Here is a 25,937-nt window from a genome sequence, read left to right on the forward strand (position 1 = left end):
TTAGATAAAAATATTGAAAATTATTAAATAAAAATATTGAAAATTATTAAATAAAACTTAAATATTTTTATTTAATAGTTTTCAATATGAAAACTATTAAATAAAAATATTTAAGTTAAATTATCTTAAATTAAAACCCTCTTTGCGACAAACATGTTTTTATTCAAATATTTTTTAAAAAACAAAATAGTTTAATAACAACACTTTTATTTTTTTCTAATAAATATTTAACAGAACAATATACAAAAGCAATATTATATTTCTTGTGAGATATATAAATATGTAGCAAAAATTATTACAATTGTTCCTAGTAGAAATTGAACACTCAAAACTAAATTAAATACATAAATACTACTAACACTAGAAAAAATAATAGAAAATGCCACACAAAAGCATTTCAAAACACTGTCAGAAAAAGTCATTGCTACAGCAACTAAAATGCTACCAACAGCCTGAAGAAGAATTGCTAACCAAACAAACTTTGAATAGCCAAAACACATTCCATGATTGTTAATGTTTATACCATCAATAAGTATCATTGTTACTATAGAAACTATTGTCTCAATAAAACTAAGTTGAATATTCAATAACCAAATTGGATTTTTCGACTCTTTAAGTATCTTCTCAAAATAAACACAGGCAAAGCCTGAGGTAACACTTGACAATAATATAGAGAGAAATCCTACCACAGGTGACTGATCATGAAGTCTACTGTTTAAAGAGAAAAACTGACTAGGCTGCAAATTTAACAACACCCCAAAACACAAGAGAACTAGAGCTGCCCATTGCACGTTCTTAATTTTTTTTTTAAGTAAAATTACAGAGAAATAAGCAGTGACCAAAATTTTTATTTGATAAATTACTTGGAAAGTGTTAGAGTCCAAATCAGACAATGACAAATAATGAAGATTGTTCAGAATAACAAACAAAATAGCTGAAATACATAATTTAGTTGTGTAGCTGAATCTATTGAATATGTGAGTACGCAAACATATAATCAAGGAATTAAAATTTCTAATTTTAAACAGTGCAACTGTCAAGCATAAAAATAGCTTTAAAACCTAAAAGAAAAAAAGAAGTTAGAGTTAAAGAATGTTTTAAAGAATGAAATTCCTAATTAAATTATATAAATATATATATATATATATATATATATATATATATATATATATATATATATATATATATATATATATATATATATATATATATACAACCCTCGGAATTAGGAAAAATGAGGTTGGCAATAATTTGCTGACCTCAATCTTTTAGAGGTCGGCATCAGGTTGGCAAAAATTATTTGAGACAAAGGTTTTACCGTAAAACATAAAAACGAGGTCGGCAATTATTTGCTGACCTCAAACACTTTCAGGTCAGCAGTTAGGTCGGCATTGCCGAATGCCTAATTCCGAGGGTTGTATATACATATACATATATATATATGTAGTTAAGTAATTAACTTGAATTATAATATATGTATAGTTAAATAATTAACTTGAGTGAGAATTATTATTATTTGCAAAGCCGCAATTTTGAGATATAATGAAAAAAAAAGAAAAAAAATTAACATATTTTAATTTAATTATACAAATGTAGAGAAAAGAAACAAATTAATTGTTACAATAAAAACAATAAAAGATGGAATAATAAACTTATTTAATATTAAAAAAATAAAAAATTGAAACAAAATAGACATTCCACAATATGTACATTTACAAAACAACACTTCTAGATTTGTTGTTCTAAATTAGTTAATAAAACTTGTTTTGTGGTAATTTATTACATTGCAGCAGTTTAAAAAAAATCACAACAAGCTAATGTGCTGAGCTGCTTTTATTTAAAACAAGGCCTGATATACATATACATATATATATATATATATATATATATATATATATATATATATATATATATATATTTACATACATACATACATACATACATACATACATACATATATATATATATATATATATATATATATATATATATATATATATATATATATATATATATATATATATATATGGGGATATACAAAATATCACCCACAGAAACTCATATATGTTTGTTTATTATTTTCATAACAATAAACTGGCGATCTCTAATTTGCTCTCGTTTAATTCCAACCTATATAAATATATTGTAAACAAAAAATGGTATAAATTAGTAATGTTAACATAGAATAAATTAAGTTTGAAGCAGAATCACGCACAGAACAGAAAAACTGAAACTTTAGTTACTAGATAAATAAACTTTAACTGCTCAGAAAATATATGTTTTAGGGTTATATATATATTTTTAAATGTTTAAAACATTAGTAAAGCTTTCCATAAACTTACAGGATTGCTCTATGTATCATAGTATCATAGTATAGAGTCACAGCAATCGTTTAAATGCAGTTCATGAAGGATCACGCACGGCAGTTGCAAATTTGTCAATTTCATGTAGATATTTACAAGAAAATAAACTGCTTGTGAGTATTTTAAGCAAAATATTATAATCTACGACTCGTATTTAACATATTTTCAATGAGAAATGGCAGCCATCAAATATTTCTAGCTAGAGTATAGCGCTTTAAAAATTGTTGTTTATTTTTAAACTGTAGCGATATTATGCAAAAAAAATAAAATGATTAAATTATATATATTTAACTTATTCAGATAACCTATAAAATGCTAAAGGTTTTTTTTGCTATAAATTTTTTTTAAGAAAATCATAATAGCATGCATATTGCTTTAAGTTCCAGCTTTTAATTGCTAAAACAAAGAAAAATAAAAATCATGCACAGAAATGGAAATGCCCATTTTAAATCCAAAAATGTTTTAAAACAGAAAAAATATATATACATTTTCTGTAAATGTATGTAAATATATACATTTTCTGGAAATGGGCATTTCCAGAAAATATATATACATTTTCTGTTTTAAAACTTTTTTGGATTTAAATTTTTTTTTTTTAAGATTTACAAGATTTTTAAGATTTAAGATTTATAGGGAGGGAGAGAGAGGGGGGAGAACAAACACACCCTCTCATTAGTTTATGCATACACCACTATTACATGTAAATTCTTGTAAAACATAATTTATTACACGTATTTTAAATTGTATATTAACCTCATTTTTAATGAGCTTAGTATACAATTTTAATAACTTCTCAGTTTTAAATAAATACAAATTTATTCATAAGGAGAAAACATTTTTTATACTAGGGTGTGTTAAACTAATACCTCCACATCATCTTCCATTTCTAAAATACACCCTATATTCGTTTGTAGTCTAGAATATAATTCTTGCAAACTTTATTAGGTTTTAATAAAAAAAATTTTTTTAAAATACTTATTTTCTACTTTGTTAAGTTGGGGTAGGTGGGTGGTGGACACTCCTTCCCATATATTAATGTACTCATACATGTAAAATCTTGTAAAATATAAGTTTTATTTTATGCATTGAAACTTGTATTTTAGTTTGATAATTTTAAAATAAATAAATTTATTTACAAACTAAATTTTTTTGATAAAAGGGTGTGTCACGATCACATTCTCCTGCAATTCTAAATATAATTCTCATAATTATTTGTAATCTAGAATAAAGTTCTGATCACTCACCACTCAGTGAGTTTTTTTTTAAAACAAATTCACTATTTTATTGCTATCTTTTTGATCTATGTATGCTGTTGTCTGCTAAGAGATTGATGCTTACAAGTTCTGTTGTAAAAAAGTGTAAATGTCATTCATATAGATAAGTGGTCGGCACCATATTTCCAAAGGAGCCCACTTGCAAAATTCTTGTTTTAGTTGCGGCCCACAGCAATAAATAAATTATATATAAAATATGTTATATTAACTATATAACAGAATATAGTATAGAATTAGATTATAGAACTAATAATTGTATCAATACAAAATACATACTTAAGAAAAAAAACACATAAAACACAATTAAAAATTTGGTTAGTATTTTGTTGTTGCAGCTAGCACAAGGTCATTCAAATGAGTGTCAGTCAGTCTTGTTCTGTAAACATTTTTTATTATTTTCATGGCTTTGGTAACTAGTGCCATACATACAGATAAGTCTATTTGCATGTTTTTTAAGAACTGGAAAACGTTCCTTCATGACAGCATGCCAGAAAATAATTAAATTTTCACCAAAAGTGCCATCTTCATCTTTTTTTGGTGCCTTTCTTCTCAACTCGTCGTCACATTGAAAGTTAATTAGTTCATCCTCTGCTTTTAAAATATCAGCTTCTTCAAAGCCCTTTAGAATACTAATATCATTCATATCAAAGTGAAATGGATAACACAAAAGTGTTACACAAAAGTGTTACACAAAAGTGCTACAGTGTTAGAGTGCATTAAAATTATTTTTTTACTATGTCTAAAATGACAAGATCTGGTGTTAGGGAGTATTTTATAAGGAGGCTTTATAATTTTTACAGCCTGGAAAACAACTAAAAGGCCCACAACTACACTACTTTGTTTATTATGCAGTTAGGTGGCTTGGGACCCACAAATTATGTAGCAAAGGCCCACAATTGGGCCGCGGCCCACAATTTGCCGACCTCTGATATAGATTATGAAGACTAAGGTCCCAGCACAGCGCATTGTGGAACTCCAACACCACACAGTAGTTTATATGAGATATACTCCAATCTTGACTACTTGCATTATTTCAGTTCTTTGACTACTTATGTTCTTTGCATTCATATAGTTAAATATTTGTTTAAGCACTTTACATTCCACTTTACATTTTGTCTGAAAGTGTTTTGGTTGATAATTGGCAATTTAAAAATTAAATTGAGCAAAACATATTAGTACTATGTTGATATAAAGTCTAAAGTAGTAGATAATATGGATTAAATTAAATGGATTAAAGTTACTATGTGACTATCACGTTTTATGGAGCCAAATTTTGTGCCACATTTTTCGTAGTCTCTTCAAAGTTAGCGCGCTTGAGGAAGGCTTTGTAGAACAACTTTTTAGTATTCGTTAACAACAGACTATTTTTCGATAGAAGAATAGTTGAAGCATTAGTTCGATTTAGTTTTAATTACACTCACTTAATATTAACAAGTTTATTGATGTCAAAATTTTGGTCGTACTTCTGTGGTGAAATTAATGTCCAGGATATAGTCTTTTTTTTTTTAATCCAATTTTTTTGTTTAAGTTATTCATTTATCTATGCACATGCCAAATTTCGTTGAAAAATATTTTGTAGCAGTTACCCTATTTCTTGCTGGACTTTTGTTACCTAATTTATATTTTCCCTAATGTTAGCGCGGGAGACAGAGGAGTACATTGATTATTTATATATATATTTTTAATATATATAGCATTCATATTAGCATTATTTGACTTATGTCACAAATTGATATTATAAACGTAGATAATTTATAGTAAAAATGTAATTAAAAAATGTGTAGATTTAAAAGTTTTTAAAGATTTTAAGATTTAAAATTGTTTTATTAAAACAATTTTCAGTAAATAATAAAATAAGACAGATTTTATATTTCATTTAGAAATAAAATGAAAAAGTAAATAAAGGTTTCACATAGTATTTTATATCATATTCATAATATAAATTAGATATGGATCAAATTAGTTATGAATCATATCTAATTTGAAGTTTGAACGTTGTCTTTATATAACAAGGAATGTCTTTATAAATAAGTTATTTAAATATAAATTTATTCAACTATTTTTAAATTATTATTTGACCACTATCTAAACCTTTATGTATAACTTAAATATTTCTTTCGCTGTTTTAGATGCTCAAAGTTGCAGTGAAATGGCGTCAGCTGACAACATTAGTTAGTTACTTTCTGTATTCAATAGCTCAGTAGTTATTATATAGATACTATTATAATATATGTTCTATATATATATATATATATATATATATATATATATATATATATATATATATATGTATACACATACATTTTTCTTGTAGGCATAGTATGCATTTTTTGGAAATATTGTTATATGCAGGCGCTGTTTTAAGGATAGACCAATTCAGTATAAAATCATCAATATTTTTTTCTTTTAATCCCCATATATATTTTGACAGCATGGTGTCTTTTGAATACTTTTTATTCTTGAAAGATTGCTTATGATTTGTTTGTTGTTGAACGTTTTGCCAATCATAAGCAATCTTTCAAGAATACTGAAAGAATACCCATATATATATATATATTATATATATATATATATATATATATATATATATATATATATATATATATATATATATATATATATATATATATATATATATATATATATATATGGGTAGAATTCAATAAATACGGCTGCGTATAAACTTTTTTTTAAATATATATATATTTTTTAATAATATATAATTATTTCGATATTTCGCTGACCTATCGTGATCAGCGTCATCAGGTATAATAAATAAAATAGTTACAAAGAAATCGTTATAGTAAAAACAAACCGTTAAAAAGATAACACTAAAAAGCCAAAATAAAATACAAAAAATATTCTCAAATAACTGACGTCAGCAGATTTTATTAAAAAATGGCCCCCAGGTTTTAGTTGTCACGTTATCACCGTCATCCCGATTGAGAACCACATCACCATTTCTCAACTCCTGTCGAACCCTAGCTTTGCTTATTTCGAGTGACTCTGATTTTCCGAGTTCGATATTCTGGGACTACAGATAATGTTTTGGGGTGCAATCAATCAAACTTACCATGGCATGTTTTGGAATGTTCAGTTGCACCCAAACTGGACCATTTTTCTTTTAAGCTGTTTTTCTGGTGTTCAATACATCTCGATATCACCTTCTTTTTAGTTTCACCAATGTATATCGAACCGCATGAACATTTTAGCTGGTATACGCCAGGGTTTATGTTTAGTGGTAGTCTAGTTTTATTGTTGCAAAAAATATTTTTTAAATTGGGAGTTGATGTGAAAATAACCTTTATGTTTTGTTTTCGAAATTCTTTACGAAGTTTTGGACCAACAATTGGTATCCAAGGTAGTTTTATAAAGGGTTGGGTATCTAATGGTTGACATGTGGTGTTTTTTGAACCGTTTTTTAAATAGTCTTTAGTAATATTATTTAGAATGTTCTTGTCGTGGCCATTTTCAACAAATATGTCTATTAGAAAATCAATTTCTTTTCGAAGGTGTTTTTGAGAGCAAATTCTTTTTGCACGACATAAAAATCCTTTGAAAACGCCAATAATAATGTTAGGATTAATGTTCGAGTTAGGTTTAAGTTGAACATTTGTAATAGCTTCTTTTCGATGTATTTGAAATTCATAAGCTCCAGAGCCTGTGTTCGTAATATTAATATCTAGGAAATTGAGTTGTTTGAGGTCGTTTTCAAGTTCCACTGTGTATTTTATGGCAGGATGTTGTTCATTAAGGATGTTCAGGAACATTTGTTGTTGTTTTATTGAAGCGAAGGGAGCGTGACAATCATCTACATATCTCTTGTAAGTTTTTGGTTCGGATGTATAAACACTTGCTATGTTAAGGGCCTTTCTTTCTTTCATATTTTAACATATAACAAGAAAATGACTTTCAAAGATTATATTACTACTTTTTACGGCAAAAAGATTTACGATAATACAAAAAGTTACAAGATTTGAAGATACGAAATGCGAACTCAAAAAATCAACTCGTTTTTCTTCAAAAATATTTATCCAATAACATAACTCCAAAATCGTTTAAAATAAAAACTCCAATCCGTACTAAAAAAGCAAAAAACATAATGAAGGAATACAGTAAAAAACTACTAATTCATGCTCGTAACGAAGCGAAACACAGATTATATTCAAGGAAGAAATTAATTAATGAATTAAATATATTTCTTCAGACAAAAGTAAGATTACACGATTATGAGTTAATTAATAGTATAACCAATAAATCAAAAAATTACCATTATATTAAGAAAAAAACGGAAATGAAAGAAAATATTATAAATTACAAATTACACCGATTATAAAAAATACTTTTGATCCTCCCAATCAAGTTATTAAACCTGCTATACTCAATTTAACTCTGGATAAATCAACAACTGAGCTACTCAATTTAGGTCCAAATTTTGTACCACTGCAGGAAAAAAATCCTTATATGGATATTATAACTAATATCAAAACTTGCACTTTACAACTTGAAAAACTTAAAAAACCAACACAGGCAGAAACTCTATGACAAAACTGTTCACAAATTTTAACAAATTCTCTAAAATTAAAATTAAAAGATAATATAACTAAGCAACAGCGTCTTTCCATAAACAAATTAAAAAACAATTCTAATATTAAAATATACCCTTTCGATAAAGGCACAGGTTTCGCATTATTAAACCAAAATGATGCATCTCTCAAACTAGAAGAACAAATAAAAAATAGCAAAATTATTGATTATGATCCAACATTGCCTACTAAATTTCAAAGACAATTGTGCAAATTAAGAAAAGAAGGTAAGCTAGACAGAAATACATACTTTAAAATGTATCCATCAGATTGTAACCCACCAAGGATTTACGGAATGATTAAAGCTCACAAACCAGAAAAAGATTACCCGTTGTATCAACAATTAACACACCACCTTATGGAACATCTGATTATCTTGTTAAAATTATTCAAACGACTCTGAACAAAAATAAAAGTAGACTTATAAATTCTAATAGTTTTGTAAATGAAGCTAAGCAATGGATAATAGATCCTAACGAAGTTCAAGTTTCATTTGATATAGTCAATTTATATCCATCCATACCCATTGGCGAAGCACTTCCGGTTATTATTGATATATTGAACGCTGACATTGATGACTTAAAAACTCGAACTAAACTTACTCTTGCAGACATTCACCAATTAATTGAACTTTCATTAAGTATATGCTATTTTTTATATGAAAACAATATCAGAGTAATACCTAATTCAGGTCCTATAGGTTTATCTTTAATGGTTGTTATGGCGGAAACGTTTTTACAAAATATAGAAAGAAAGGCCCTTAACATAGCAAGTGTTTATACATCCGAACCAAAAACTTACAAGAGATATGTAGATGATTGTCACGCTCCCTTCGCTTCAATAAAACAACAACAAATGTTCCTGAACATCCTTAATGAACAACATCCTGCCATAAAATACACAGTGGAACTTGAAAACGACCTCAAACAACTCAATTTCCTAGATATTAATATTACGAACACAGGCTCTGGAGCTTATGAATTTCAAATACATCGAAAAGAAGCTATTACAAATGTTCAACTTAAACCTAACTCGAACATTAATCCTAACATTATTATTGGCGTTTTCAAAGGATTTTTATGTCGTGCAAAAAGAATTTGCTCTCAAAAACACCTTCGAAAAGAAATTGATTTTCTAATAGACATATTTGTTGAAAATGGCCACGACAAGAACATTCTAAATAATATTACTAAAGACTATTTAAAAAACGGTTCAAAAAACACCACATGTCAACCATTAGATACCCAACCCTTTATAAAACTACCTTGGATACCAATTGTTGGTCCAAAACTTCGTAAAGAATTTCGAAAACAAAACATAAAGGTTATTTTCACATCAACTCCCAATTTAAAAAATATTTTTTGCAACAATAAAACTAGACTACCACTAAACATAAACCCTGGCGTATACCAGCTAAAATGTTCATGCGGTTCGATATACATTGGTGAAACTAAAAAGAAGGTGATATCGAGATGTATTGAACACCAGAAAAACAGCTTAAAAGAAAAATGGTCCAGTTTGGGTGCAACTGAACATTCCAAAACATGCCATGGTAAGTTTGATTGATTGCACCCCAAAACATTATCTGTAGTCCCAGAATATCGAACTCGGAAAATCAGAGTCACTCGAAATAAGCAAAGCTAGGGTTCGACAGGAGTTGAGAAATGGTGATGTGGTTCTCAATCGGGATGACGGTGATAACGTGACAACTAAAACCTGGGGGCCATTTTTTAATAAAATCTGCTGACGTCAGTTATTTGAGAATATTTTTTGTATTTTATTTTGGCTTTTTAGTGTTATCTTTTTAACGGTTTGTTTTTACTATAACGATTTCTTTGTAACTATTTTATTTATTATACCTGATGACGCTGATCACGATAGGTCAGCGAAATATCGAAATAATTATATATTATTAAAAAATATATATATATTTAAAAAAAAGTTTATACGCAGCCGTATTTATTGTATTCTACCCATATTTTAACGTATAACAAGAAAATGACTTTCAAAGATTATATATATATATATATATATATATATATATATATATATATATATATATATATATATATATATATATATATATATATATATATATATATATATATATATATATATATTGTTAATTACAAACAATTTTAAGTATGGTTTCAATTATGAAATAATTGAACGGTTATGTTGTGTATTGCATTATTTATTTTTTAGTATCATCTTCATTAGTTATAACTGGTAAGGTTTTTATATTTTTCTACATGATTTTAATTTCCAAATTATTTTAAGGTTTTGCTATATGATTTCGATTTTTCATATAAGATTATTTATCATATAAGGCTGTGCTATAGTATTTTATATTTTTATTTTTTAGTGCCATTATCATCTAAGCGAGTTAGTAAGGTATAATCTGAACCTTTCTTTTATTTTAGTGCCATTCTGTTATGACCATGGATGGTCATAAGAGAGTGGCACTAAAATAAAAAATATGGATGGTACTCCACTCTTTTATGACCATGGATGTACCACTAATGTATCTTTTAATTTAGTGGAATATGTTTTTTACTTCTTTGTTGTTGTACATTTATCTCCCATATTTGGTGGGCATCTGGTATAAATTTATTTTTTAATTTATTTCCAATTTCATTTTTAAATTTATTATTTAAATTTTTAAATTTATTTCCAATTTTTTTTAAACTTATTATTCAAATTTTGAAAACAGTGATTACAATTATTATTTTTTAGGTCGGCTGGGCGGGGAGGGGGGACATACGCTCCTTTCGTAATAGAAACACCACTTGTATATGCAAGATCTTGTATAACATAATTTTATATTGTATGCTAATTTTACTCATTTTAGTTAAGATATAAATATTTATAAAACTAAGTCGTTTTTAATACTAGGGTGTATCAATCCATCACCACCACACCCACCTCTATTGCTTACATACACCTCTTATATATTTTGGTGGTTAAATCAAAAATTTAAAACAATTTTTTTGTATATTTATATTGCTTTTGTATATTTATATTGCCCATATGAAGCTGAACACTTTTCTGAAAAAAGTGTTCAGCTTCATATGGGCAAGGTGGTGGTTTGGTGCCCCCTCTGTTCATCCGATATGCCTGGTGGTTAGAGTTTAACATAAAGTTGTAGCCCACTCTTACACCTATCTTTTGACACCAAGATATTTGTATTTCGATAAGAATTGATAAAGTTATGACAATTTAAGTGAAGTAAAACATTATTTTGACCACAGCACAGTGTGCCCAGGACATGAAAAAATTCATTTTTCTGACCTTTTATTTTTTCACTTTAAATTGTAAATTTATGTTGTGTAAGACATATGTAGGTCATGGCAAAAAAAAAATTATAAATTCATCAAACCATTTTGTTTTTATAGCTGTTTGAAGTTGAAGAAAAAGTTGACTCAAAATATTTGTATTAAAACTGTACCAATACTGTTTTTTAACAATAACTTTGAAACGCTATATATCAAAATTGACTCCATAAATTTAAAAAAAAATTCTATCCTGGTCTGTAAATAATATTTAATTTGTGAATTATTTCAATAAAAATTGAAATTGAAGTTTAAAAATTTGTTTTGTGCAGTTTTGTTTATACCTAAAAAAATTCTAAAATATATGAAAACATATTAATTTTTTTTAAAAACAAAGTCACAGGAAAAAAAAGGCCGCAGGAGGCCGCAAACAAACTCAAATGTTTCATTCAATGTAGACTTTCTATTTTTATGTGTAAAAATTACACAGTCCGGTTATCCCCGGAAATTGAGTAATTTAAGTTTGAATTTTATTTGTTCGTACAAGTTTGATATTTGAGGTTGCGTAATTTATGAAAATAAACTTTCACGGACGATTCAGGAATACCTGTTGATTACATGTGATAAAATGTTATTGATAAAAAAAGGAGAATTAGAAGAAATTTTACTAACCTTGAACATCAAATTAAGTTCATTGGAAAAATCAAAGCTAATTTTAAAAACAATCAAAGTGAGACATAACCTAACTTTAGAAGATGAAAAAGATAACATCAAGAAAATTCTAAAGCAATTTGAAAGACATGTAAAAAAATATTCAAAGTTGAAACAAAATAAACTTGTGGCCGAATTGGAAATTTGGAGAAACGAAGTTGGGATAAAACTGCCTGGAAATCTACCTGTTGCAGCCTCATCATCATCCAGGGGTGATGTAGAAGAAGATAGAGCTCCACAAGCTAAAAGAGGACGGAAATCAAAAAGACTAAGGTAAAAGTTTAACTGTTGACATTTATTTGAATTTCTTAAGCATCATGTTATTTGGGACACCCAGTAGCTATTTTATTACTTTTCATAAAACGTTATCATTTAATCCAGTGATCAACCTGAAAAACGTACATACAACAAAATTCTGGATGATTTTGTGGACATTGTGGAAAAACATGCGAGTGAACAAGGTGTAGATAAATCAGAATACTTAAAAGAAGTTGTCCAAAGATGTGAAAAAAGATGGGGGAAGATGCAAGGAGTAAAACTTTCAACAATATCGGTACAGGAAGCAATTGCTTTAATTTACAACTTGGATCTATCCATAAATAAATATCAGGTAAAGTATGCAATCAAATCCTGTTGTAGTTAATTGTTTTTATAATTGTACGTTTAAATTTTGTATATTTCCCTAGGAACTGAGACTTGAGCTTCTCCCTAAACTAATGTTGCCAACAAGGAATGATGTAGATACCTTTAAACGTACTTTGCTACCAAAAGATCTAGGCAGTGACGACAAGCAAACTTCATCCCCTGTGAACAATGTTATCAAAGACACTGTTGAGTCTCTACTAGATATATGGTATGTAGATGGTAAATTTGGACTTGATGGGTCTGGAAATCACAATTATCGTCATCAGTTTTCCGATCCTCAAGATGCAGACTTAAAGGGAACAAATTATATTTGTTCCTTTTGGTGTCCTCTTGAAATTAAAGATTCAAAAAACCAAGTAATCTGGACTAATCCAACCCCTAACTCTATTACTTTTGCCAGGCCTGTTATTCTAGTGAAAGCAAAAGAAACTAGGGAGAGTGTTAAGGAGTATTTTAAAGCAACTCTGAGTCAACTGCCTAAAAATGAAACTCAGCCTATTCTTTCAAAAAATGGGTTACAAATATTTGTAAAAACAGAGATTAGTATGGTTGATGGCAAAATGGTAGACTTATTGGTGGGTAATTCTGGAGCTTTTTGTCACTACTGCAAATGTTCCAGAAGTGATGCCAATGACCTGGTATGTATACTACATGGGTTCACCATAGATAAAAATTATAATGATGTGCTCAGTACCTGGAGAAGACTAGAAAATGGCAAAATCTTGTACAAAGATACAGAAAGACATGGACAATGCCATGAACCTATAGTTGAATCAGATGTAAAATTTTTTGCCATTCTGCATCAAAAGCTTCGTGCTTTTGATGCAGAATGGCAAAATTTTGTATCACATTGTGGGTAAACAAACCCATACATGGTCTGAGCAGGACATAAAGGTAAAAACTGCTCTGAAAACAGCACAAAAAAAAGTTATTCAAAACGTACGTGAAAAAACAGGAATGCTTCTTGATTCTTCTACTTCTAGTGGTGGTAACACTAACAATGGACCATTAGCAGATTGTTTTTTTAGTCCAAAAGAAAGAAAGTCAATCTGTTCCATAATTCTTAAAACAGAAGACCAAGATAGCTTCTCGACTTTGTTATCTAAGTTCAATACTTAGCATTAATCAGCATGTTGATGTTAGCAAAAAAGTTGATCCTGATAAAGTTAAAGAAGTTGGTTATGGATTGATGATATTCCATAAACAGACATTTCCATGGGCTATGCTCAGCCCCAGCATACATCAAATGTGTGCACATGCCTGGGAACTGTTTATGCTTACAGGTGGATCACCCATTGCTAAGTACTCCGAGCAGTCAAGCGAAAGTTGGAACAAATACATTAAGGCTTATAAATCAGGAACAAGTTGTAAAGCCAGACAGATGTCTTTGCAAATTAATACACATGACATTTACTGCAGACTGATGATAAGAACACATCCAATTATTGCCAGTAAAAAAAGACTTTTGCAATGTGGATTATGTGGAAAATTCGGACATACCACAAGAGGGTGTAAAGTAGACGTGAACAACATATTTACTGAAGAAAAAATGATAATTAAAGAATGTTTTCTGTGACCATATAAAATCAATAAGATTAATATCTGTGTATATTTGTGTTTAATATTAAATTATTATAAACCCAAATTCATTTCATTATGAGTTTCTTGAAATTATTAATAGTCAAACATATTTCATTATGAATTGGATATGATATCCTTTTCCAAGCAACCTAGCTAGCTATGAGCTTACTGGTCACGGGGATCGAGAGGCTATTTGTTATATAGGGCGGGGGACGGTGGAAGACAAATTTTTTTTAAAAAAAATTTATTTTTTAATTTATATTTTATAGTTTATTTGAAAATTTTAAAAAAAGTAAGAGCATGACTCTTGGCGCCCCTCCCCCTCCCCCACTGTTGCCCCATTTACTGGGTCAGAGTGCCCACACGTAAAAACTAACCTCAGAATCAGATTCTTCAGCCCAAAAAAGTAATATACTAAAGTTTTCACAAGATTTCATTAACAAATAACGGATTTATGAATTTTTTCCAAAAAACCACATTCTGGGCACACTGTGCACAGTTTCTTCAACAAATCCATATAAAGAAAAATGGGTACTTAAACCGTCATAACTTTTGAACCAATTGTTCAATTTTAATGATTTTATACCTTTAAAATACTGTAATTATCTTCTTTCTAATGATATATAATATTATAGTATTCAAACAATTTGAAATTTTTACTCACGTACCTATTAAAGTGTTTATTAAAAAATTAAACTGCGCAAAATATAACTGTAATATAGCTTACAATACCATAAAAGCAACATTAAAAAATTGAAATTAATGTTACCAATTTCAAAATCAAATATAAACAATTTCTTTAAATTAAAGTGGCATAAATACTAATTTATTTTTATAAATTATTTAAAAATCACCATTACCCTACCATTTTGGTATCATTCTTACCTCAGCAAAAAACACTGCAGTGCTCGCAAAATACTTGCCTCCTGTACCAACTCGTGAAAAACGAATGACCAAAACATGAACTGCACTTTGAAAAATCAATAAAATTAACCCAACGTATTTTAAGGGTGTTTTGTATTTTGACAAAAAAACATGGTTCATTAGGTTGCTATTCTCGATACTTATTTTTAAACCTTCAATATTAGTAGTCATCATACATACACGTATTACTGATAGAATATATTACATCATTAGGCTTGCTTAAGGAGGTAAGACACATCAAATCAACAAAAACAAAAAATCACAACTTTTAAATAATCGCACGCATGGTGCTGGACTTTCTGTTCTCTTCGATAATCATCTCTTGTCAAACTTCTGTTCCGCCAGTGTTTTTCACGTCCGCATATATAAAAAGTCCGATGGTGTCCTTGACATCTGCATACAGTATACCGTGAACGGGGGTGAGTATGAACTCCTTTTGAATATTTTTGCATCATGGAAGAAAACTGTTTGCCCAATCACTATCATTTTTTTTGTAACAGAACATTATACTTTTCAGCTTCCAGTAAAAATTGTAAGCCTGATCAACAGTATGAAGTAAATACCTTAGATTTCTGGTTTTATACATGTATATACGTATTTCCAAAACGGGGTGAAAATGAAGAGCCGAGTTGGGATGACTTTGAACACAACATGTTTTTATACCCTAGGTTATGGATATATTACAATAATAAAACGTGGGAAAATACTGTTAAAGATCAAATAGGTTCTAGAAAGTTTATTTTGTACAGATTTTTTATTTTAATTCAGTTCATATGAAAAAATTAATATACTACGTTTTAAAACCTAGTTTTTCGACTGTGTTTACATGTATCACAATATTTACAAATCTATCCTACATAAAACAGAACATCAAATGTCACAATCCTCTAATTCCTCGAATGACTCACACATACTGCATACAAAACCGATATTTTTAATATCGAGCTCAAAATAATCATCTTCATCATAAATAAGGCCACAGCACTAGGCGGCAAAACCATGGGCGGCAAAAAACTCTCCCGCAGCATTGCCAGAAAACATTAAACTGGTCAACTGCTTTGAATGTTTTTGCTTTTTTTTCAACACGGTTTCAATGACCACGACGAACAAAAACGAATTTGGACCCGGGATTATCTGTTATATTGGTCTCATCATAGTTGTAGATATTTTCTAGAGGTATCCTTCAACTCCTTCAACCTTCAGTCCTTCAACTCTTGGTATAATTTATTTTTAGAAGTGTCCTTCAACTCTTGGTATGAAATATCAAAATATTTGTTAAAGATTTCTTCGTTTGCCACAGCCCTAATATATTTTACATTGTCAGCAACCCTATTTGTTAAATGATGTCTCTTAATGAAGGGTTGACACCAATCTACCTCAGGCATATTATTTTTGAATTAAGCATTATTTATCTTTCACTTTATCATTATAAGATTTGAATAAAATCCTTATGCCCAAAGAATCAAATGATACTCTCCATTCAGTCATATGTATAATTGTTTAGATAAATAATTATAAATTGTTTAGATAAATAGTTTTACTATCGGTCTGTCCGCCATATTTTTTTGGAACTTAATCCCAAAGCTTTACTTTTTATGTAACATTACTAATGGAATTTTGTACGTTTTTGCAGCTTTGGCAATGGTAAATCTATGGTTTGTTACTTTAATTACAGCTGTTTCTTGGTTTTTTTTGTTTAACTTGTTTTACAACCTAAACTGTTTTCCTTTTTTTGTAATTTCGAGACATAGTTCCTAAAATTAACAAAGACAAAAAACTAATTTCGTATTAAAAAATATCATTTTAAAATGTGCTTATAATCGGATACAGGCAAGCTCTATCTTAAATTATTGCTTCATTAAAACATACCTTGCTACATTAAAACATACCCTTCATTAAAACATACCATTATACCTGAAGGTGATGCGAGCCAACTATAATGTGTGGTTCGCAAGATATACCTTGATAAGTGAGTTAATTGCCCGAACCACGTAACTTGCAATGTTTATATGCAATAGAGAAAAGGCGGGAAAAGATAACTGTGAGGGCAGTTAAAAATTATCTTCCACGCATTAAATTTAAGGCAAGTAAGTAAAAAAATCTCAATTTTGATAAAGTAAAATTTATTAAAACTTGATAAAGCAAAATGTTTTATATGAAAATTTTCAGTAACAGTTTAAATTTTTTTAATTGTAACTGATTTCTAACTGATTGCTCGTTTCTTTTCGTAACTTAAACTTGCACAAAGATAGAAATAAGTATATTTAAAAAAATGATAACTCAATTCGACAATAGTTTTCTGAAACTAGTTTTGAAAAAATTTTATTTCATTTTATCGATGATTTTTATAACCACATGTAATGTAACTATAATGTATTGTACATAATAACATAAGACTTTTTTTATTGTACATAACATAACGACTCCATAATAAAAAGGGCGTTGTACTGAGGTGAATTAACTAAATCGTGATCCTCGGGAAGTTTGGTTCTCTATATATTCCATATTCCTATTGAGCTCAATTTGTTTCTCTGCAAGGCGATAATGAAGAACTTGAAATGAATGAATGAAGAACGATAGTGAAGAACTATTCAAAATAAAATAAAAAGAGTATCCTCTTGACACTAGTTGCCCCCTCGGTTTTGTGAAATTAAATAAGTTTAAAAACATGTCTATACAAAACTGTGTCAAAATAAAAACAACGGTAGTGGATTTAAATTTTTGATAAATTATTACCAACTAAGCATTTTGTTCAGCAAAAAGTGACAAACAGATATTAACCGATTTCCCTATCGGTACTATAACCCAAAATATGATATTGGGGTTGATGTGAATTATTGATAGGAAGGTGGAGGTAAACATTCTATTATTTTAGCTTGGTGGTGCTTTCTCTCTGATGAGTCTTTTAGTATTAAAATAATTACAAAAAAAGCAAGGTTTAAACTTTAAGTTGGGTAGAGTGGGGTATTCTGAGCCTATTTTTACCTATTTCTGACTTTAAGCAAAAGAATATATTACCCCGTTTAGTGGGGTAATGTGGGTCTAAGTTAAATTTTTATCTTTTTTCAATAAAATATACCAACTTACATTAAAATATGACTGAAGTCATTAAGTATGTATTATGTTTAAATTGTTTAATCAAAATTTTAAATATAATAGTACTTTAAAATATGTTTTAAAGGCAAAAAAACTTTACTCGTTCAAAGTGCTAAATTAGAAACCCAAAATGAATGTTTTTTTCTATCTCTCTTAGCTAATTTCCAAGAAATTCCAGGAGTTTTTTCCAGAGCATTCTTGTCAGGTTAGGACGAGGGAGGCTGGGGGTATTCCCACCCCCAGGCCCCTCCTACGACTAAAGTTCCTGGGCCTCGCTATAAACCAAGATACACAATCAAAACACACAAAAATACAAATTAATAATAACTAATTATTGTTAATATGCATCAATTTTTTTTTTTCATGTAATTAAAGTGCCCCAAGAAGACCTAACGGTCTTGTCACAGACCACCACGGAAGCGCATTTAACCAGGAAGTTCATGCCTCCTTCCTTACCGTGACGCGAGAATATGTACAGAACTCGTTTTAAACCTAGATCTCCTGCTTCTAAAGCAAGCGCTCTAACCGCTGCGCCACAGCCGCTGTAAAGACAATTTTGTAATTTTGTAAAGACAATACAATAAGTATGGTTATAATGTTTAATAAAATATACAAAGACATCGTAAAGCAGCCTTATATTATTTTATATTAGTGGTAGAGTAAATTATCTTGAGTAAGAGACTAAAAATTTAATACAAAAAAACATTAAATTTCGTGTGTCTATTGAGTCATGCGTATATATTTTATATAAGCCCAGGATCCTGGAGAGGATAAAAAGGTGCTAGTGCAAAATTGTTTTTTATGATGATTATTATATTAAATATTTTAGAACTTAATAATAATTATAATAATAAGCACTTATTGCTTCTGTTTCTATCCTCTCTGCATCTATCCTCTTTGGTTGGGAAGTACTGGCTTAAATGAAGCTAGTGCTTCCCAACCAGACAGGTTCAGAAATATTTAATGGGGCTGGAGATTTTATTATTTTAAATACTATTATTTCTTAGTAAACATTATAGTTCAGTTTTTTGTATTTATAAAAAATATATAGTGAATTAGATTTCAATTTTAGCTCAGTTTTAAATTGATTAATCTAAAATATTTCTCATTTTCCAATAAAAAAAAGTTTTGAAATTTTTTAATGTATAATTTAAAAAAGTTTATAAAACAAAATATAAAACATTATAAAATAAAACTAAAGTTAAACTTTTTGATTTTTAACTTTGTAACTTAACTTTTTTTAACGTTCTTGAAACAATAAAATACAAGTTGTATTAGGTTACCATAACCATAAATCTATTTTAGCATGGCAATAATTCATAATAAAAGCTTAATGGAAAACTATCCAAATTTTTTTGTGTTATATATTAGTGATTTATTATCCTACAAAAACGACATGGTTATATTATAAAAATTCAATGTGCAATCCAAAAATGTTGTTTATTTAAAGAAAACTATGCATCATTCCGTCTTAAAACTCTGGTAATTTTTTTTCCAGGTAAACATTTTCTATTTGTTAGACCCCGTTTTTAGTACCTTTTTCTGAAGTTTAAAGTTTTCGATACAAATCTCTCTTTAAATGTATGCGCCATTTTGAATAAAAAATATACTTAGGAATTTTCCTTGTAAGCTATTATTTAAAATTTAGAAAACTGTTTTAACCACCTATAATATGCAGGAAAAAAAAATTTCTACCTAAAACCTTTCTTCTGGAAAACTGATTAGCGTTGATTAGACCCAAATTACCCTTTTGAACCACATAACCCCACCCAAACCTCCTTATATCTTAATTCATATGATAAATAATATATAAAAAATTTTTTTTTTTAAGTTTTAAATCTTATAGCTTATCTTGAATACCGAAAATTTTAAATTCACTTCCCCTCGAGACACCTTAAAATTGTTTGCTTTATGCATAACGCGTTTACCAATTTTCTAGAAAATATAGTGTTTGAATCGCATTGTTTCTATGTTAATGTTGCTGCTACGCAACGAAATAAAACATTGTTTGCCACAATGGCTATATATAAGTTTTGCACTTAAATACAATGTGTAAAATTTGATTTAGAAACCTTATAGTGTTGCTTTAAATAGCAAACCAGATCGCGACTTCATTTCAACGCAACGAATTTACAAACAGAAGTGACGAGCAATTTCTAAAGTGACATACGCTTTCTTGAAAAATTCTAGCAAATAAATTCAGCTATAAGTATATAAATTAATCAAAACTGCTGAAAGAAAATTGAACAAAAAAGATGTTTCAGCATATTCTAATACTTCATGCTTTAATTTTACTTGATTGTTTTGCTTTTCGTCTATCTGATGACCATCTAAAGGACTATCAAGGCGTTATAGCTTCAAAAAAACAATTTGAACCGTTAGCTCTACAAACGAGAATAGGAAATTCTCCAATATGTACATATAAAATTGTAAAAACTTGTTTGTACAATAACAGAATATGTAAAACTTTGACTGAAACTGTTTGTAGTTAAAACTGTTTATTTACAACAGAATTGATTGGTTGTTGCAGAATGTCTAATAGTTACTAAACCTTTAAATACTTAATTTACTGGTGAGAAAATTTATTTAATATGTAAGAAAAATAGCTTTATTGAACAGAAAATATTTTATCATAATTATAAACTATTGTTTACAATATTAAAAAAAAAGACTAGTTTACTTGTGCGCTTATGCATATGCAACGGCTTTTACGTAAATGGACATATTCTACTTGTCCTACCACCACCGCCCTACCAACCACTCTACTTATCTCCTATATTCCCTTTTTACCAACGCATTATTAACACTGCCATCACATCAACCACTTTACTCAATGATAATTAAGATTTTTACCAACACTAATTTCTTCAAATCAGCTAGGTGTTTTTTTAATGTTTGCTTTACTTCATAACCCTATTTATCCCTATAATATCTATAATTTTACCTTTTTTACCTATTTATCTCGACTAATTTTACCTTTTTCTAATTATACATAGATGTTACGTCAAATTTATGAAATTTTAAAAGTCGTGCAATAAATTAAAAAAAAAAACACTAGAAATAACTTGCTGGTTTTATAAATTAGGTGGAATATTTAATATATTAAAAAAATATATTAACATCAAAGGTTATAGCTAAACTCATAAAATAAACAAAAGTAAGTGAAACCTAAACATTAACTATAAGCATTTTTTTTTGATAACCGGTAAGTAAACCGGTAAGTAAAAAAAAAAATAGTGTTTTTTTTTTACTTACTGGTTATCAAAAAAAAAAACTCTTTAGAATTATCTTTTGAAGAGTTTGAAATTGCATTTAAAATGTTGAAATCTAACAAAGCAGTAGGCCCTGATGGTATTAACGGCAACATTATTATAAGTTCATTTGATGTTTTAAAATATATACTCTTTAAGACTTTCAATATCAATTAAACAGGGAATTTTTCCACAAACTCTAAAATTAGCAAAAGTCATACCAATATTAAAAGGTGGTGACATTGAGAATATAAGTATCTATCGTCCAATTTCATTACTTCGTTATTTTCTAAAGTTTTAGAAGGAATTTTGTACAATAAAATTTATAACCATCTTACTATAAACAATTTATTATAAAGCAATCAATATGGATTCCAAAAGAACAATTCCACTGAATATGCCATTCCACAATTTACAAGAAATATATCTGACTCGTTTGAAAATTCTCAATTTACTTTAGGTGTTTTCATTGACTTGGCAAAAGCTTTTGATGCTATTGATCACGAAATTTTTTTGAAAAAGTTGGAGTGGTACGGAATTACTGAAAATATATTAACTTGGCTTAAAGGTTACCTAAATAATCGGAAACAATTTGTTTATGCGGATGATAACATATCATTTAATTTGTTAAATATTTCATGTGGAGTTCCTCAAGGATCCATATTAGGACCCCTCCTATTTCTAATATATATTAATGATCTACCAAAGCTTCTAACCTAATGACAATTATGTTTGCTGATGATTCTAACTTGTTTCTTTCTCATAACAACATTTTTACACTTTTTAGCAACATGAACATTGAACTAGTCAAAATTTCCGAATGGTTTAGATTAAACAAATTATCATTAAATATTGATAAAACTAAATGGATTCTTTTTCATCCTTATGGTAAAAAGCACCAGCTGCCTAGCAACCTTTTTTTTTATCGATAACATAATAATTAAAAGAATTCTAGTGACAAGATTTTTAGGTGAATATATCGATGAAAATGTTAGTTGGAAAAGCCACATCGCTAACTTGTGCAATAAAATTTCAAAGAGTATAGGCATTTTATACAAAATAAGAAACGATCTAGATAAACATACCTTAATTCAGTTATATTATTCGCTAATTCATTGCCATATTAATTATGCAAACATTGCTTGGGGTAGTACTTATAAAAGTAAACTTAAACCTCTCTATCGGCAACAGAAACATGTGGCACGCCTTATAAATTTCAAGGACCGTTTTGCTCACGCCAAGCCTCTTTAATATGATATGAAAGCACTCAATATATATGAGTTAATTGTTTTTAATATTCTTTGTTTTATGTATAAATGCAAGACCACCTATCACCCGTTTCTTTTCGTAACTTGTATTTACAAAGAGATATAAATAAATATATTTTAAGGAACGATAATTTAATTCGACAACCATTTTCTCAAACTAATTTTGGAAAATTTTTTATTTGATTTCGCGGACCATTTTTATGGAATTGTATAGTTCTAAATACTTCTTAAGATTTTTCTCAAGAATGTAATTTTGATTCTATTAAACAAAATCTTAAAAAACTCATTTTTTCAACTGAAAATATATTAATCTACTTTTAAATTTTAAAATTTTTCGAAAATCCCTCATCTATTAGTATTATTAGTATATGTATATATTTAATGTATATTCTATTTTATTTATTTTTTTGTTTGTTTTTTTATCCACAAGCAATTAACGGTTTCTCTGTGACAAGACCTGATGGTCTTCTTTGAGTATCCGCGTTCTCTATATTTATTTTTAATATTTATTTCTTAACGATATCTTGACTTGTTAACTTTTATTATTGTAATAAAGTTTTGTTTATTTAAATTGTAATAAATATTGTAATAAAGAACAAAAAAAAAAAAAAAAAAAAAAAACAGTTAATAAAATTGGCACCCCGGATTTGTTGATTGTTTTTACACGGGATATAAATCTTTTTTATTTCCTCCAAAAACATTCATGACTAAATGCATAACACTAACTGCATAAATCAACACATTGCCAAGCTTTCAAACAAATATCCAAACATTCTTATTATTGGAGATTTTAACTACCCAGATATCAGCTGGCAAAATCCAAAACAACCTATTACAAATTCCTCTAAATCAATTAAATTTACTGAAAATATTCGCGATCCTTTTTTAACCCAACATATTTCAAAAGCAACGTACATCAGACAAAATCAGAGTCCTTCTATAATTGACCTCTTATTTACTTCTGATGAAAACATGATTTCCTTTTTAACTCATCTAGCACCCATTGGCAAAAGTCATCATCAACTACTCTACTTTACTGTATCGATTGAATCTGTTATAAATATACCACAATACCATACAAATTATTTATACACAAAAAGGAACTATGATAAAATTAATGAAGACCTTGCAAATATTAAACTCTGTCCAACATCCAACTCAGACCAACTATGGAGTATCTTTTTTAATAAACTTAAAACTAGTATCAACAATAATATACCAAAATCTAACTTTAAAAATATAAAATGCTCAAAACGGATTGACTTTTGAATAATCAATGAACTTAAATTTAAACGAGAGAAATATCGTCAATATATATTGAACAGAAATGAAGAAACATATAATAAGTACCGTATTTCACGAAACAAAACAAAAGCAGCGTGCAGAAAAGCAGTTATTGAATTTGAAAAAAAACTAGCGAGAGACATACACCAAAATCCAAAAGCATTTTACTCGTATGTCAAATCAAAAAAAAAAAAAAAAGTAGCATTCCCTGACATCCAATACAATAATATTGTTGAACTAATTATAGTTTTTTTACTGATACTTTTTCAAACAAAAAAATAACAGCTCACCACCATTTGACCTAACATATAAAAATGTAAATCCGCTAACAAACAATATTGATCTAAGTCCAGAAAATATCGAAACATACCTCAAAAGTCTAAACTCATCTAAATCACCAGACCCTGATGCATTACACCCAATAATATTTAAGAAAACTTGCTTTCAAATGTTTAAACATCTATCTAGTATTTTTAAGTACTCGAGAGTGGATCAATACCGCAAATATGGAAAGACGCAACAATTACACCCATATTCAAAAAAGGAGACAGATCAAAAGCACTTAATTATAGACCTATCAGTATAACTTGTACTTTAATAAAAATCTTTGAAAAAGTTATAAAAAATCATATTATGACACACCTGATTAAAAATAACTTATTAAGTCCACACCAATATGGATTTCGTCCAGATCATTCCTGCTTAACTAACCTTTTAACTGTAATTAATTATTGGTACTTATACTTGATAATAATATTCCCATCGACAACATTTATCTTGATTTTGAAAAAGCCTTTGACAAAGTTCCACATAAATTTCTTATTTCGAAACTTAAAGCTTATGATATAAATGGATCAATACTATATTGGATTAAAAACTTTTTGAAAAACCGTAGACAAAGAGTTGTTGTTAATGGAAATTATTCAAACTGGGTACCTGTTAAAAGTGGAGTTCCCCAAGACTCCGTCTTTTCAGCGTTACTTTTTATTATATATGTCAACGATATCCCTGAAGTAATCAAATCAAAAGCTGCTCTTTTTGCTGACGATACCAAAATCTTCCGTTCTATTGAAAATACTCAATCTGCGCAAGAATTACAAAATGACATCGACGCTCTTGTTACATGGTCTCAAAAATGGGGAATGAAATTTGACATTGATAAATGTTCTGTAATGCATGAACAAAGATTGTTGGCGTTAAATATGACAACTGTAAAATACAGGCTACTTCGTGTAGACCCAATCAACGTCTATAAATGGTGCAAAAATAACAATAGTGACAAAAGTCTTTTTGAAATAGATAGCCAATTTATTACTCGTGGTCATATATATAAACTAAAAAAACAATCTTCGCGATTAAACTTACGTATGAACTTTTTTTTCTCTAAGAATAATAAATAAATGGAACTCTCTTCCTAATGACATTGTATCAGCGTTATCTCTAAAAACGTTTAAGCTGCTTCTAAACAATCATCTAAAAAATGAATGGCTTTTCTACGACTAATCCACATTTTATTTTCTATTAGTTATACAAACTCTATAATTATTAAGTATTATATAACTAGGTTGACAGGCAGTTTATGTCTACACAATTTATTGTAAAACCTTAATTAAAAAAAAAACAAAAAAAAAACTTAAAATACATGATTAATGTATTTTTAGTTTTTTAATTTTAAAAGTTAA

General features: G+C 28.4%; 1 protein-coding gene across 1 annotated transcript; it reads right to left on the reverse strand.

Annotated features, from left to right (window-relative positions):
• Window positions 1–190: 190 nt before the first annotated feature.
• LOC136078196 (UDP-galactose translocator-like) lies at window positions 191–15,727 on the reverse strand. Its single transcript, XM_065793403.1, has 2 exons — window positions 15,318–15,727; window positions 191–1,061 (listed from the first exon to the last, which is right to left on the reverse strand). The coding sequence occupies exons 1-2, from the start codon at window positions 15,528–15,530 to the stop codon at window positions 255–257; spliced, it is 1,020 nt and encodes a 339-aa protein (XP_065649475.1). The 5' UTR covers window positions 15,531–15,727; the 3' UTR covers window positions 191–254.
• Window positions 15,728–25,937: the final 10,210 nt, after the last annotated feature.

This window comes from Hydra vulgaris, chromosome 03, assembly GCF_038396675.1.
Source record: "Hydra vulgaris chromosome 03, alternate assembly HydraT2T_AEP".
NCBI lineage: Eukaryota > Metazoa > Cnidaria > Hydrozoa > Anthoathecata > Hydridae > Hydra > Hydra vulgaris.